General features: G+C 41.2%; 1 protein-coding gene across 4 annotated transcripts in view; it reads right to left on the reverse strand.

Moving 5' to 3' along the window:
- The window catches only part of satb1b (SATB homeobox 1b), a 79,962-nt gene that overhangs the window by 14,026 nt on the left and 48,285 nt on the right, over positions 1-17,651 (reverse strand). For all 4 annotated transcript variants that reach the window (XM_077598257.1, XM_077598258.1, XM_077598255.1 and 1 more), the window contains exons 8-11: positions 16,213-16,763; positions 14,660-14,872; positions 10,188-10,259; positions 8,850-9,005 (exon numbers count right to left, since the gene is read on the reverse strand). In XM_077598257.1, coding sequence (XP_077454383.1) covers positions 8,850-9,005; positions 10,188-10,259; positions 14,660-14,872; positions 16,213-16,763 — 992 coding nt within the window. The remainder of the gene's footprint in view (positions 1-8,849; positions 9,006-10,187; positions 10,260-14,659; positions 14,873-16,212; positions 16,764-17,651) is intronic.

Below are 17,651 nucleotides of genomic sequence, written 5' to 3' on the forward strand. Positions count from 1 at the left end.
AACAACCTCGAAATTTGGATCGACGTCAAGACCCATTTGTTACGATTTGACTTTGTCTACAAACGCGTTTTACCGCGCAAACTCTTCAAGACGACAGTTCTCCGTTCACTGAATTCGAGTAATTCCGGGGCAGATGGGGGATAAAAATGCGCCAAGATGGCGGTGAAGCTGCAGCAGCAGCAACAACAACAACAGCAGCTGCATTTCAAACGCACAAACGACGAGGCAACGTCTGATTCCGTCAATTAAGGCACGGGTTGTGATTTAATCCAAATACGGGCTTTAATTGCTAATATCAAAGCGTAATTAAGATGATAAATCGTGACTGATCTTATTGAATTAGCAACCGGCAGAGTAGCAGCAAATTGACTGTCAGCTAAATAAGTGTTTGTAATTGGCTGACAAGTTTGCTTCCAGCACTCATCAAACGCATTTTTTTGCCCTAAGAAACTATTCTTAAGTGCAACATTGGGTTTAAAAAAAATAAAATAAAAAAACGCTCATTTGATTGGATTAAGTCGGAAAATCCCGTGTTTTTTGGGGACTTTCAAAAAGAGCCTTCTTAAAGAATGTGTCAAAAAGTATTAGGTTAGTTTTAGGATTTGTAAACATTGAAGAAAGAACACAATGTATGGGTTGAAAATGAAAATGTCACAAGACTAAAAGGTCAAAAAGGAAAAAAAACACCAGCAAAATTAAATGGAATTTAAGAGGATTAACTTGGGAATTCCCTCTTTTCAACTGGGAGGGTCGGCAGCTAGTGAATGCTATTCTATGCTAATTACTGTGAGCTAGTCTATGAGGTTTCTCATGATATGTTAGCATTTAACTAGTAGACACATTTTGTTTGATAAATATATATCTTGAAGTTTTAGGGCATTGCGTAGGTTGACCTTTAAATCCCTTAAAAAAATATTTTTTTATGATTTTTAGCTAAAGTGAAGATTCAGGTATTCTGATTTACTGTGAGGATTTTTTTTTTAAAAAAAGATCCCTGCCAAATTTCTGTCCAAAATATCATTGCGGTAATGGAATTCCACGATTAATCGTCCACTAATTAAATTAACTCACAACTATGTTGATGGTCGATTAATCGTTAGAATTTAGTCATTTCAAATTTATTTTTTACAAAATATTATTAATTATATAAATATTATTTTAATAATATTATATATAATTTTTAAAATAAAAAAAAGAAATTGCACTTTTTCGTTTTTTTAAATGTTTCATGAATTGAATTTAAAACTATTTTAAACACCCAAAAAAGAAAAGCAGTAATGAAATATTTGTATTTTCTGCGGTCATTCATTATCAGTATTATTTTGGAAAACAATAATATTACAAAATATTCTCTTTGACGCATATTTTTTTTGCTAACGTACACTTCCAGCAAAAAATGCTAATCCAAAAATAACACAGCAGCGAGAAATGTGAATCATATAAGAGCCGATTAGTCGGAAAAAAAAAAATCAGCAACGTATCAACTATTAAAATAATCCAATGGTGACCTGGTCCAAATACGCAAATAATAAAAGAACTCCTTAGCAGAACGCATTGCGTAATGATTGCAGACCAAAATATGATGATGATGATGTGTTAAAAAAAGAAAAGGAGGAAGCGAGTGGACACAAGCGCCATCATGAGCACGTTTATCGCCCTTAATATTTCCCCCAGCGGACACGTGCACGCGCGTGCACGTGCACGGGGCCGTCGTTAAATTGAAATATTCGCCGGCGTGTGTCACAAGCATGCAGCATGGTAATTATGACAGATCTGATTAGGCGCTTGCGAGTCGGGCGGCTCCGGGCTGCAGGTGCGACCTTGCGCATTCCTAAGTGTGTACATAAAATTAATTACAAGCCAGAAGGGGGGAGGGGATGGAGGAGGGGGGCGGTCTCGCTCCGGGCAGGGCGGGGGCAGACTCTCCCACGGGGGGCACCCTAATGGAATATTTTCCCCCAGTCTAATAATACAGTTGGTATTGACTTGAGGTAATTAGGGGGATCATTAAAGCGCTTTTCCCGGCGTATTTGCCTGCCTGATCAGATTAGCCGGAATGGGCTTCAGAACAAGCCCTGTGTGGTCTCTGTCGGGGGGAACGGGCGGGAACGGGCTCAACCCGTCGCCGGTGGGCCGGGCCTCTGCTCCCTCCGTGGAGCGCCGTCGTAGACTCTTTAATAACGACGACGTGGAAGTTCAGGTGGTAAACGAAGGGGTCGCACTCAAACTGTCGTGCTAACTGACCCGTGGCGACATGGCGGAATGCTGAGGATCCATCGTTTATTTAGACCAGTGTTGTCAAACCGACGGCCCGCGAGCCGGGAGTGGCCCGCGAGGGCGACCGATGCGGCCCGCGAGGGTGTACGGCACAATTGAAATGCGTTTTTTTTCGAGGCAAGTGCTGTAAAACTAGACGACTGCACTTTTTAGCCGCGGTCATATTTGATTTTTCACCCACTGCAGTCAAAATGGCAGAGTCAATGGCAGCCAAAAACCTTCAAATGCCCCAAAACCAACAGCGAGTCATTTGGAAATGGTCAAAAAAAAATCAGCAGGAAGCAACAAATAAGCAAGAAGCTTCCCAAAAAAATCAATAAGTAATAATCGGAAATTTCAGACATTTCAAAAGTATTTATAAGTCACACTGGAGTATAAATTGCCTTTTTGGGGGAGAGTTTTTTCATTTTCTCGCATATTAGCCGCCTCCACGTATAAGCCGCACCGTTAGAATTGCCTTAAAATCGTTGAATTTTACAATTTTTCTTGTATAAGATGCCCCTGGTTCACAATTTTCACCTCTATATTCATGGTTTTAATCGGGAGTACAAATGTGTTACGTTGAAGGGAAAATCTTAAGAAAAATCATCGCACCTGGTATTTCTAAGATACTGTATAAATTGAAAAGATCGTCTGCTGGATTGCACATTATTTGGGTCAATATCGTAAGGAAGATAAATTCAAAAAGTAAGTAACGTTAGCAATGGCAAGTAAGTGAGTTTTTTCTTGAATTTCATTCATAGACGTCAAAATAAATTTTGTTTAGCGTTTTATCTGTTTATCTTTTCTCTATTTTGAAATAAATGACCGTAAAAAAAAACACAGTTTTGCGTTATGGCGTTTCGTGCATTCAAGTCTAATTTGTGCGCATATAAGCCGTACCCTCGATACAGTCATCATTTTATTTAGTGACAAATACGGCATATATGCGAGAAAATACGCTATAAATGTGCTTACCTTTAGCAAAGACATGCTAACAATAATTACAGAGCAGAAAAAAATGATGTATAATACCATTTTTAAAAATGTTTAGGGTCTTAAACAAAATCTTTCCCAACTTTTCAACCTGCGCCAATGCTTCTCCATATAGTCGTCACTTAGCGCTAAAAACTTGCGAGCTATTTCTTGTCCAGATAATTTTCCCTCTCTTGAGCGTAATTACATAACTTTTTATTAGATTAGATAACTTTATTCAGTAATCAAGCGGTCCACGCCGCCACCGCGTCTTTGGAGGCGGAAGGTAGGCGCCGAGTGACGCGCCTGAGCCGACAGATGGGGTGAGAGGTGGCGCTAGCGAGATGACTGGGGAGTCGCAAAAAAAGTGCTCTGAGCATGCTCAGTGACGACGGGAGGAGGAAGGTGAGGAAGGAGGGAGGGAGGGAGGGAGGAAAGGGATTTGGGGGGGGTGCAAACTGGTGGGAATTCCACCGTCCATTAAACAATTTAAAAAGAGAGGCTCATTTTCAGAAGGAAGGGGAGGATGCCGCCGTTTGCCAGATAATTCATTCCCTAAATTAATTATTCAGACAGCTGCCTCTCTAGTTCCGCAATAAGAGACCATTTGGTTCCCATGGCAACCTAATAAGCAAGCGGGAGATAAATAAATACATGAATAAATTAATAAACAGACGCTGCCTCTTTTTGAATCCCTGGGGGTTGCCAGATATCATCTGCCTGGATTTTATTTTTTATTTTTTTGGTTTAAAGATCAACAACACGAGTGAGCTGTGGCGCTTTTTTGGGGGGGACATTAAAACATATTTGTTAATAATCAATGTAGAGAAGCTCTTATGATCTTGTTTCCAAGCTGTATTTGGTTCATAAGTGGATGTTGTTGGAAATCACACATGTTCCAAAAAATGACAAAAAAGGTCAAGTTTAGGAGAACTCGTTGTATTCGTCAAAAAAAAAACTGTAAAAAAAATGCTTCAACAGATGTTATTTCAATAAAATAAAAAAAAACTGGATTGCAATTACTAGAAGAGTAAGAGTTGCTTTAAAAATAAACTATATTTACAAAGACGACAAAGTAAATTTTGCATGTTAACATTAAAAAAAATAATGAAACTGACCCAGTGATCAGTGGATCACTAAAAAAATATCACTGATTGCGTTAGCCACATTAGCCTCCTAGCAGGCTATTACAAGCATTTGAGTGGAGTGGTTGTCTATTTTTATTACTTTGGCATAATTTTTCCAAATGAGAATTGCGTTATGGCGTTTCGTCTTGCAGTTTCGTGCATGTCAAGTCTAATTTGTGCGCATATAAGCCGTACCCTCGATTCAGTCATCATTTTTTCAGCGACAAATACGCCATATATGCCAAGAAAATACAATAAATGTTATATACTTTGCTGCCAGCCTGTCCCAGTCAAGATACACGGGATCCCCCTCAATGACAACAAACGAATGACTACAAAGCCCTTTGACAAAAACGTCAGAAAAGCGCTACACAAGCATTAAAAAAAAAACAATCCCGACGAACATCCATCCTTTCTTCCCCAAATAATAGCAAGTCACTTCATCTCAAAGACAAAAAAGCGCAGAGTTAGCCCTTTCACGCAGCGCTGCCACACACGCGCGCCCAAGCTACAAATCACGTCGGTCCACTAAAGTGATTCCAGCCAATTAGTCATTTTCAAAACAAGATGGCAGCCGTTGCAGCGATGTCGTCACCCTCCCTTACCCCCACGCCGACCAATGGCGGCCTACCGCCCGCACCCTTCCTTCTCCTCCCGGGACCGCCATGCCAAGCGAATGCAGGGCGACAGATGGCATCCACCAACCCCCCCCTCGCCGCCTCCCGTACTACTGCATAGCGGCGAAACCCCGCCCCCTCCTCCTCCCTCGCACACCCCCCTCTGGTGGACCAGATCAGTGCCATTCTGTCTCATTAGAGCCTGGCTAATTAGCGTAGCCTCTTCCAGGGAGAAGGAGAGGGGAAGGGGACGGTGTAGGGACGGGCGGCGGGATCCTGGCGGGGCGGGCGTTGCGTCGGTGGCGTTCTCTACCGGTCATTGACGAGTCGGAGGGCTTTGAGCCCGGGGTTCCCCGGGTGCTTGTTTTATGACAGCAGGGACTCTGATTCCATCTGTTGTGAAATTCCTCGCAGGAAGTGTCGGGAATGTTGCGACATAAAAGTCTTGCCAATGGAATGAACCCCACTTTTACCCACGCCGCTTCCCCTCCCCCCCTGTGGCAACCAACCTGTGTTGCCTTGCGTTAATTTGAGCCTGGCGAGTTCAGGATTGACTGTCGATGTCAATGGCGACAAAGCGTCGGGTCGGAAGTCAAATGGCGAGTTTTTACTCCGCTGGTGTTTATGTGAGCAAAAATATTGCCATTTATGGACATACTAATAGAGCTGCCATAATTATTCTTGATAATGGACAAATCACTGATGATTTTTGCCACCGGTCAGCTCCAATATAAATTATGTGCTATTTAATATTTGTTTTCTTTTGAAACAAGTCCTGTTTAAATCCTTGGACCATGTTTGCTCAGATTTTTTTAAATATATATATTTTTTTCTACCTGACTACCTATTATGGTTAGCTCCAATATAGATCACATGCTAGTAATATTTGTATTCTTTTGAAACAAGTCCTGTCCTTTTTACCTCATAATTATTATTTTATTTTATTTTTTTCCACTCATGTTGTAACTACTGATGTTTTTAATGATTTAATTGTAAAAAAAATATTTCTCCTAGTAATTATTATTATGTTGACCACTTATTTATTGATTATTCCTTACTTATTTATTAATAATTTATTTGTCTGTTTGTTTGTTATTTTTTTGTGCACTTTGTGGCAGAAGCTTTAAATCTCATTATACTTTATAATGACAATAAAAGCATTCAATTCAATGAATACATTTTAATGGTGGAGCAGTTGAACTGAAATTCTATCTTTTGTATATGCTACCTGTCTATATGTACCATTATAGAGTAGTCACGGCGTAGTCGAGCACTTTATGGTGACACTTTAAATCTCATTGTACTTGTATAATGACAATAAAGACATTCAATTCAATTAAATTTAGTTAACGAGGGGGGGGCACCACGTGCGGAAGGAATACGCTAGTTTAGCGGTAGGACGTAAAGAGGCAATTTCACGCGAGGCATCGTAATTAAAACTTCCCGAAATGTAAGACCTACTCAAAGAACTGAATGTCTTCTGAAGCCACGTTATCAAGATTGGTCAATTTAATCGTTTTTTAAGCCTCCCCGCGGTAAATCCCGATATTAGCCTCTCGAGCTAAAAATCACGATAAACATTTTGAATCAGACGTCATTGCCAGTGTCGGGAAAAAAACAAAAAAAAACTCCATCTTGAAGATGCGTGTTTGAAGGACAAGCACGCGAGTGGAGGATGGGCTGGACTGGCAGGACGCCCAGACGGGGGTCCTGGAAAAGAATGGGGGTGGGTGGCAAAAGAGGCCTCGCCATTGAGCCTGGCACGGTTCTATTACGTTGATGTGGGATTGCTTGTGCGTGTCGCCGGTTCTGGTTCTGCTGGATTCGATATTTCATTCACTGGGAATCAAAGTGAGGTGCTGAAGTGCTCCCTGGAGTAGAAAAGCAGTAAACACTAGTTTACTGTTGCAGGCGAATGTGTGTGTGCGATGACTATATGTCGACGGGAAGGCCTCTCTGATTGTATTGTGGATGTGGATGTGTGTGTGTGTATGTGTGTGTTTGGAAAACGAAAGGGTGGGGGGGGGCGATTGGACGGTTGCCATCCTGTTCTCTCTCAGGGCTCGTAACCATCGCAGGCCTCTGCCAGCCTTTAACTGCAGCCCCTCACCCACAAGCATTCAAAATGTGGCATTTCCAGCACGCTTTAAAGACCAGGCAGTTGTTCACGTCACCTTCCCGCCAGTCATTGGCAGTCTTTGGAAGTGTCGGGGATCGGGAGGCAACTTTGGAATATGTTCAGCGCCTGGCGATTGTTGGGGATGTTGGGATGGTTTAAGTGAGGGGTGTCAAAGTCAGTTGGAGTCGAGGGACGCGTTTGGGTCAGTTGGATCTCACGGGGGTCGGGGGAGTTTATTTTTGGACTGAAATGTTAAGTTAGCTGGTTGGTAATTCACGGCGTGAGGCGTCCAATCCATTTTGACGGGGAGGGGCCAGTGAAGGTTTGTTTATTGGCCAAAGTTTTGGGGAGATGAGCTAAAGAAATGTGGGGTTCTGATGGAAACGTATGGCGTTTTATATTGCTGGAGATCTGTACTATGTCACAGTTTCTACATTGATACATTGACCCCCAGTAATCTTAATCCAATAGAAGAAAGTTTGCCATTTCTAAATGAATTTTAATTCATAGGAAAATGTTGGGAAGTGTCAGATTTTGAAGAAAAGCATTTTTTTGAATGATTTCGTTTTTTTAACGAAATAGCACATCTCATTTTTTTTTCAATATATTCTAATACTTTTCTATAATTCAATACGCAATCCCCAAACGGCCCTTAAATAGCGTATGTTGCTCTGTACTAGAGTATAATACGCTTTGGAAAATTTCTGCTATGGGAAGGAATCAAAAATTAAAGTATGACACACCACAAATGCTTATTTTCAACGTTGACTCATCCGTGAATATTTTCACAACTTTACTAATTGTCATATATAAATCAAGTTGCTTACTAATAGCATTATTAAAAACAGACTTTTTCCCGGGATGTGCGCTGCTGTTAATAACGAATGTCTCTCTGGCGAAAAATACTTCTTTTTTTTCCCCCCCCAAGTATTTCCTGTCTTGCGTTCTCTCGTGACTATTACCTTCGGAGATGTCAACTTTTACGAGGTTGCGGATCCAGCTCTGACTGGTTCACGGCAGTTTCTAGTCGCTATGGCTTTTTACAGGTTACAAACCAACCCACGGAAAAGCAGCACGTTCAAACGGGGGGCCGAGAGCGGCGTTCCGAGGGGGTCGAGACCGGGAAAAAGGCTACGAGGCTGGCGTCGATGCGGCGATTCGACGACGCCGGCTGCTTTGGCGGATGGGTGGGAGGCTTTCGCTCGGTCGAGGGGGCGGGGGGGGGGCGTACCAGCTGCCCGGGGAGCGCCCGTTACGAGATGGAGGCAGCGATAAGTGCTCTCCCAGGCCCCCTTTCGCAGGCATAATTAGCACACTTCTTATCTGCTCCTCAATTCACATTCACCGCCGCCCGCCATCCAGTGAGCAGGCGGGAATGGGCGTCCAGACACAACCGCGTTTCCCCCACGAAAAAATGTCTCCAACACCCCCTTTTTCCCCGTCTTTGAACCCTTTGACAAAAAAAAACACGGGTTTGTGCATCAAACTGCAATTTGGTCAAACAAAGCTATCGGCGCGCGTCATCGTGCTAATCAGCAGGAAAAAAATAGTCTTTGCAGATATTTCGGCATGATTCCCCTCCCACGGCGATCTATTCCCTGTCCTTCTTCGCGACGTCTTTTTTTTCATCGAGTGCAATTGTGGAAATCTTCCCGACTCGGTGGAAATGTTTAATAATAACTGGTGATTGCCGCGTTTTCTGCGGCGGTCGCACGTTTTTGCCGGTTTTTGCGTGTGTGTGTTTAGCGCACGTACCTGGCTTTTGGAGGCGGCCACTTTGGCAAAAAGCGCCTGGGAGACTTTAGCCCTCTTCATCTCTTGCTGGATCTCGTCGTAGATGTTGGAGTTGATGTTTAGGATGCAGCTTTCCGTTTTGCCGTTCCACTCGATGGGCAGCGGCGACGGCTTCACCTGCTCCCCAAAAAGATACATTTAAGACAGTTATTTTACAGTTACCTGTTTGTTGGATGGCCACGCTAATAACTAGCAACAATAAATGCTAAATCCACAAGAAAAAACATCTACGGAGAAGGGGAATGCGATGGGAATTTTTACTTTTTACTATTCTACCGCCCAATTTTTAGAAAAGAAATGTATCTATTAGAATACCGTATTTTCACGACTATAAAGCGCACTTAAAAATCTTAAATGTTCTCCAAAATATACAGGGCGCCTTATGCCAGTGTGCTTTAAATATGGAAAAAAAAATTAAAACGTGTCATTCATTAAGGGTGCGCCTTGTAATGCGGTGCGCCTTATAGTTGTGAAAATACGGTATCGATTTAAAATTAGATTTATGAGATGGATTTTTAGAACTAGAAGTGGCACCAGCCAAAGAACAGTATAACACAATATAATATAATATATATATTATATTATATATATATATATATATATATATATATATATATATATATATATATATATATATATATATATATATATATATAAATATAAAGAAAAATAAAAACATGTTGCATTTGAATATAAGTGGCACGCCGAACCAAACTATGAAAAAAGAGCCACTAATAGACCAGAAAAAAAACGGTACAGTAAAAATTTAAACAAGAAGCATTGACTAATTATGAAATGTTTGGAGTAGTCCAACGAAAAAAGTGACTTATAGTCCGAAAATACATTAAGTACGGTTTTCTCTTTTAGTTTTCCATTTTAAATATATATTTTTAAATGAATAAATTAAACATAACATGAAAAAAGACTATTTTCTCATTTCTCCTTTTATAAGTAAAGATAAAATGACCAAAAAATTGAAAGTTGTTTTTTTAAAACCTTAAAATTAAGAAAGAAAATCTATTTGTTTCTTTGACTTTTTATGTAAAAATATTTTTTCCAAATAAAAAAAGTTTCTCCAAAAAAAGAATTTAATATAAAAACAGTTAGAAAGGATTAATAGATGGATCTGCAACGAGGAATTTTATTCAGCCGTTGATTGGCCTTCAAAAAAATGCCTTCCCACAAACTCGTTTGGCGCCCTTGACGTCCAATCCGTTTTGACTTTGAATTGGACGTCCATTGCTGTCAATGACTGAACCCTATCGCCCAAAATAATGAAAAATACAACATTTTGCTTACGGGAGAAAGGCCGACAGGAATGCGAGGGTTCCAGTCTTCGGGGCGCACGCTGTTACAGTCTTCCCTCCGCGGCTGCACACACACACAAACGAGACAACGGCGTCATTTTATGTATTGCAAAAACAACGAGGCCGCCACGTTCCTAAAAAAACACTTTGATGCGTTGCACTCTGTGATTTGCGACGGCAGGAGGATTAAAAACACAAAAATCAAATCATCTTCATTCACAAGCGTGTTGCCGCTCCACAAGATTCCTTTGACGAGGCAACAAGTAGCCTGATAAAGACGGGAAACGTTTAGCATATGAATCGGCATCCTGGATGAGTGGAAAGAGCGCGATGGGGTTTGTGTCTGGGTTTTTTTCCCCAAAAATTTTGGGTCGATTACTCAGCGATTATTTTCGCCATTATTATATTTCGCCTCTTGTATTAATAACGTGTGTTATTTCAAGATGGAAGTGTACATTTGAAGCCAAAAAAATGTCTTGGACTGTATTATTGTTTTCCAAAGGCAAAGCAGATGTTTGAAGGTATCAATTTTTTTCAGGAGTTAATTTTATGAACAGATATATTTTCCAATTTGTTTTTTTATATATTAACAAGAAAAAAAATCATTTATAAAAAAAAGGAAAATGAAAAATACTGTACACTGATGAATCTCATAATCAGGTGCGCTGTATTCATTTATTTATTAAATTTCCGTAACGCTTATCCTCACAAAGTTCGCAGAGGGTGCTGGAGCCTATCCCAACCAACTGGCAGGGCACACCCTGGATTGGTGGCCAGCCAATCCCAGGAGACAAAGGACAACCAATCATAGCTCGCGGCAATTCAGCGTGATAGCCAGCTATCATAGCATGGATGTTTTGGGCACGTGGCAGGAAACACGAGTACCCGAAAAAAACCCACGCAAGCCTGGGCAAAACATGCAAACTCCACATGGGAAGTTCCAAACGCGAGATGGAACCCTCGATCTCAGAACTTTGAGGCCTACATGCTAACGTCAAATACCTCCGCCGGTGTTTTTTTTTTTTTAATAAGCCTATAAAAACCTTCCCTCTGTCTCAGCGGCCTCAATTGCCAGCCGGCATGATTAATGCGTGCATATTCACGCCGCATCGCGCCATATAGGAGAGGCTGGCAGATGGCCAGGTGGGCATGTGATCTCGGTGAGGATTGCATGTGGAGATCTACACGAGAGATGTCTCTGGGCTTCCAATCACACCAGGAAGTGATATCAGCATACAGATGACGATGTTATGCCACAAATGAACGCTTGGCTTTTTACGACTTTTTTCTTTAAACTATTTTTCATTAGAAATAGTCATAAGGGTACTACTATATGACTTCCACATTTTGCTCAATTCCAACTGAAAATCCTACTACGAAATTTGGAAACTTGAGCACCAGAAGTCAGTTTACAAAGTTCAAGCGGCTTTGACAGGTCGTTTATGTTATTCTAGGTTGCCGACACCTCGCTTAAGATCCTAAAAAAAGTATTGCGGTAGGCACATTACGATCATTTCAGCTAATTGCAAACTGTTGGTAGAGATTTTCCTTTGCAAATCCAGATTAAAGTAGCATACCTGGCAACTTCGGCCACTTTCTTCCCTTATTAATGATTGCAATTCCCCTTATTAAGCAATAAAAAAAAAACGTACAAATGCAACACGGCACATATTTACTCACATAGGGTTCAATTAAAAGTCTAAAATTTTCTCCAAAGTGGACGGGGTGCCCAATCAGTCGGTGCACTAAATTGAAAATTCTGTAAATGTCGCTGAATGACGTTGATATCTTGACTGTCTGGGTACATTGCTTGCTAACGCGCTATATTTGTATAGCCTTCTGACTACCATTAGTTCAAATCTGTCCTCTGTAGAGGACGTTTGTAAACCAAAACAAGCGTATAAATGCAACGCGGCACATATTTACTCAAATAGGCCGCACGTAAAGGTAAAACATTTTCTCCAAAGTCGATGGCTTTCTGACTTGCTATATTTATATAATGAAAAGGCAGAAGTGATTGACGCGCATACGCATAACATGCTTAAATCAATATTAGCAGTCGGCGATGACGTTTTCGTATGCTACCAGTGATTGAGACGATCCGGATTGGAGCCGAAATGGGTAAAACGAGATCGGTATTACCAAAAATTTACTTTTAAAAAATCCTGTACAAAAGTTGTCATATGGCGTACACCACGTGTCAAAGTGGCGGCCCGGGGGCCAAATCTGGCCTGCCGCATCATTTTGTGTGGCCCGGGAAAGTAAATCATGAGTGCCGACTTTCTGTTTTAGGATCAAATTAAAATGAAAAGTAGAGATGTACATTCAATTTCCAGATTTTCCCCCTTTTAAATCAATAATTGTAATTTTTTAATCTTTATTTCTGTGTTTTTAGTTCAGAAATCATTTTGTAAAATCTAAAAATATATTAAAAAAGCTAAAAGGGGTTATCTGTTAACTCTTTGACAGCCAGAGAAGTCCAATCCAATCCAGGATACAAATTTACAATTTGGCTTTGCAATGGGTGCCTTTTTTGGGGACATTTAGCATTTTTTCCCCTAGAAAGGACAGCAAGAAAAGATGGAGTTCTCAACAAGTGGCTTCTTTCACTTGGGTGTTCTCTCTCCTCGACTGCACCGGCACTCAAACACAGTTTGAACGTCGTTTGCGCTCAAGTGCGGCGCCCTCCGCTGCTTCACAATCACACTTTTGACTTTCTACGTGGTCATTTAAAAAGAGGGGGAGGCGGGGCGCGCTTTGTACGCGGGCGGCTATGCGAAAACCAGACAGAGGAAGTCATTGTGGGCCGCTCTCGGCGGCGGGCGGGATGCTGCTGACAAATGCACTTCTTGCACGTACTGTTCCTTTAAACACGGATCACTGACTCGAGTTGTGTCGTTGTACATTTGGGCTTCGTTCCCTCAGTGAGAGTCAGCAAACTCAAACTAAAATGCATGTTGTCGTAAGCAGCATTGCCATAAAAGTTTGTCTTGATCGTTGACCAAGAATTATATTATTATTATTATATTATTTACCATTTTGTTGGGGCTGCCAATGAATCATATGAGTTCGCGGTTTAAGAGTAAAAATGTCCATTGGAGGGAAAATGTATCCACTGGGTAAAGTTGGGTTATGCATTTTGTCGTATAATGTACTGTTTATGGGCTCAAAGAAATTGATTTGGGGACATTTTATATACCTGTCAACTTATACGTTTTTGCCGTTTTTGATAGGTTTCTCAAAGGGCTAATATTGGTATATTTGGATAAGAAATGGTCACCCAATATCACATACCTGTCAACGTATATGTTTTTCCCGTATTTTATACGTTTTTTGACCATTTCAAATTATGTACGCCGTATAAGAACTTTTGTGCGGGATTTTTTAAGTAAGTTTTTTGTAAAACTGATCTTGTTTTACCCGTTTTGGCTCTAATCTGGATCGTCTCGGTCACTTGTAGCCGATGAAAACGTCATCGTCGACTGCTAATATTGATTTAAGCATGTTATGCGTATGCACATCAATCACTTCTGCCTTTTCACTATATAAATATAGCGCGTCAGCAAGCAATGTACACAGACAGTCAAGCTGTCAGCGTCATACAGCGACATCTAAACAATCTTGAATATAGTGCACTGACTGATTAAGCACCCCATCCACTTTGCAAAAAAATTTTAGACTTTTAAGTGCGCTCTTTGTGAGTAAAAAAATATGTGCCGTGTTGCATTTGTACATTTTTTATTGCTTAATAAGGGGAGTTGCAATCATTAATAAGGGGAGCAATTAGCCAAGGTTGACACAGGTATGGGTATTGCTAAATTATTTAAAAACTTGAATTCTGTTATTCCTCATCCTCTACAGCAGGGGTGTCAGACTCGGGTTGGTTCGCGGGCCGCTTTAACGTCAACTTGATTTCACGTGGGCCGGACCATTTTAGATATATTTAGATTTTTTTAAATAAATGTATTAAAAGAACTGGATTAAAAGCCTGAATATTCAGTTTTTTATAAATATAAAACAATGTTTATTTTAGCTTTTTTTATATATTTTTAGATTTTACAAAATGATTTTTGAACTTAAAACAGAAAAAAATGATTAAAAAATTACAATTATCGATTTAAAGGGGGGAAAATCAGGAAATTTAATGTACATCTCTACTCTTCATTTTAATTTGATCCTAAAACAGAAACTCGGCACTCATGATTTACTTTCCCAGGCCACACAAAATGATGCGGTGGGCCAGATTTAGCCCCCGGACCGCCACTTTGACACGTGCTCTACAGTCTGATTTTACGAAATTTAAAACCACGCTGCTAGAAGAACCTAAATTGGGCAAAGGAAACATTTTTGCCCCTGAATCCAGTTTCAATGACAATTTGCCAAGCATATCTACCATAAGGAGACCGTAAAAGATTCACAAGGTTTTCAAATTGACAAAAAAAAATAGAGACAGAATGCGCCTACCTGAACCGGTCGGCTGGGCGGCGTGCTAATAAGCGGCGCGGCGCCCATGGCGGATGCGGCGGTGAGGCTCCGCTCCCGCTCTTCTTGATAGATGCGATCGCGCTCGGCCTCCGGAAGTTGCAGGAAGTTCTGCATGGCGCGCAGGTTGACCAGCAGCGACTGCGAGGCCGTTTTGGGGTCCTCTTCTTTGCGCAGGATCTCGGACAACAAGCCCTAGACAAGAACATTTGGAGAAGCCATCAGGGAATTGCTGTCATTCAATGTCAACCGCCTACTTTCTTGTCTGTGTTTATGCCCGTGAGTTTGTCTGATGGATACCAAATTTAAATGGCCCAAAGTACACAAATATGCGACACTAAACTGAGAGTACCGAGTCTGGGAGGGGCAGGGGAGGTGCGGGGAAGCCAAGTTGATGACTGGCCATAAATCACATACTCCGCTCCTCCTTAAGCTTCCCCATCAACACCTCCACCTGCACCCCATCTGCTGCTTTTATTAACGGGGGAAAAAACACAAAGTACTAATAAATAATCCTCCAAAGACAAACTCGGAGAAGGCGTGCAAGGCCACATTCCTCTATCAGCCAGATAACAGATTGTGGTTGGAGTACGAGACGGTACATTTTGTACAATGGAGGAGGGGAAGTGCATCACTAATAGATGATCACTTTCGGGTTTCATTTTATTTCTGGAGCCTTGACACTGACGCACGCAAGACAATAGCGAAACACGGGTTAACATGCAAATTGATCACATATAGGGGATTATTGATAGAGATGTCAGAAATGGTTGTGACACATGGTTGTCATTTAACTGCGTGTAGTGACCATGGCAACCAGATGCATGGCAGTGCAAACAAAAAGAGACTTTTTCTCTATATTTGGAATTATAGAAATAAACCCTTTTAGCGATTAATCATTGGGAAAAAAATGGTAGTTCCCATTGGCATGGCAACCAGAAACTCATCATTTACTACATGAGACGAACAAACAAGTGAAAATTGTCATGCGTTTTCAAGTTAAAGCTACATTTCAAAACAAAAGCATATGTGTATAAATCATTGGGTGGAAATGTAACTACACAGAAAAAACATGTTAAAATGGACACACTGGGTTCTAAAAATGGTTGGTGGAAAATGAAAATCAGATTGGTTGGGCTGTTGAAAAATGAAAATCATATTTGGTTAGTCAGTTAGAAATGAAAATCAAATTTGGTTGGTCAGTGAAAAATGAAAATCAAATTTGGTTTGGTTTAGGTTGGTGAGAAATGAAAATCAAATTTGGTTTGTTTGGGTCGGTGAAAAATGAAAAACCAAATTTGGTTTGAGTTGGTGAAAAATCAAACTCAAATTGGTTGGGTTGGTGAGAAATGAAAATTAAATTGATTTTGGTTTTGCTTGGTGAGAAATGAAAAGCAAATTTGGTTTGGTTGGTGAAAAATGAAATTCAAATTGGTTGGGTTGGTGAGAAATGAAAATCAAATTTGGTTTGTTTGGTTCAAATTCCAAACAGAATTTTTTTTTTCAGATTTCCCATCCATTTTATTTTTCCTCACCTGCGTCCTGTTAAAGGCCACTCGGGCGAAAACGGCCTGCGAGATGCCGGCCCGCTTGAGCTCGTCGCGGACCCACTGGTAAATCTCGGAAGACACCTCGGTGTTGTTGCCCACCTGGGGCTCCAGCGGCTTGGCGTGCGAGCCCCGGTTGACGGGGGGATGGTTGAGGTACTGCTGCGACAGCGACTGCTGCGCCAGCAGTCGATTGACGGCGTACTGCTGGTTGAGGATCTGCGCCATCACCAGCTGCTGGTTGACCAGCTGGGGGCTGATGGGCGTGGACACCAAACCCGGGTGGTGCAGGCCGGGGGGCATCTGGGGCTGCTGCCGCCCGCCCGCTTGGCCGCCTGCGTGGGGAGGGGGCGGCGGGGCGTGGGACAGAGGGGGCACCGGCGACGAGGGCGTCTGCTCCGCCGTGCTGCCCGGGATGGGCTGTTGCTGCTGGGAGAAGCCCAGGTGGTTGTGGTTGTGATTGTGGTTGTGATTGTGGTTGTGGTTGTGGTTGTGGTTGGAGCCGGGCGGCGAGAGCTCGGACAGGCCGTCCATCTCGGCTGTGGGGAAGAAATCAAATCACATTCTGAAAACTTTCTTTGAAAAAACAAATTTGGTGAAAACTAGCTCCACAACTAATGAGACACATTTATTTACAACTGTAGCGTGTAGATACTCAATAAAACCCTGATTTGGAATTGTAAACCCTCTTTCGAACCCTGAAATCAGTCTGAAAATGGAATTATGAACTGCAAAAGGGACAGACAATATACCACAGCTGCCAACTATCAAAAATCATATTTCGTAGTGGGTTAAGAGAATTTTCAGATTTTCTGACCCCTTTTTCCTAGTGGTATTTACTAGTAACACAGACAAAAATAAAGCTCAATATTATCTCATTTCTCATCTTGCTAGAGCGCCTTATACTCCGGAAAATACAATCATATTTAACCACAAAAAAATGAAACTGTTTACGAGCACAGCCATTTTGTGTCATCAGTTCTATGTATACTAAGGGTGTCAGACTCGGGTTGGTTCGCGGGCCGCTTTAATGTCAACTTGATTTCACGTGGGCCGGACCATTTTAGATATAATATTTAGATTTTTTTTTTAAATGGATTAAAAGACCTGAATATTCAGTTTTTTATAGATCTAAAACAATGGGTTTTTTAGCTTTTTATATATATTTTTAGATTTTACAAAATGATTTTTTTCAACTAAAAACAGAAAAAATGGATTAAAAAATGACAATTATTGATTTAAAAGGGGGGAAATCAGGAAAGTTAATATACATCCATACTCTTCATTTTAATTTGATCCTAAAACAGAAAGTCGCCACTAATGATTTACTTTCCCGGGCCACATAAAATGATGTGGCGGGCCATATTTAGCCCCCGGGCCGCCACTTTGACATATTTGATGTATACACTGCAAAAATCCATATGATA

Source organism: Stigmatopora argus, chromosome 4 (assembly GCF_051989625.1).
Source record: "Stigmatopora argus isolate UIUO_Sarg chromosome 4, RoL_Sarg_1.0, whole genome shotgun sequence".
Lineage (NCBI taxonomy): Eukaryota > Metazoa > Chordata > Actinopteri > Syngnathiformes > Syngnathidae > Stigmatopora > Stigmatopora argus.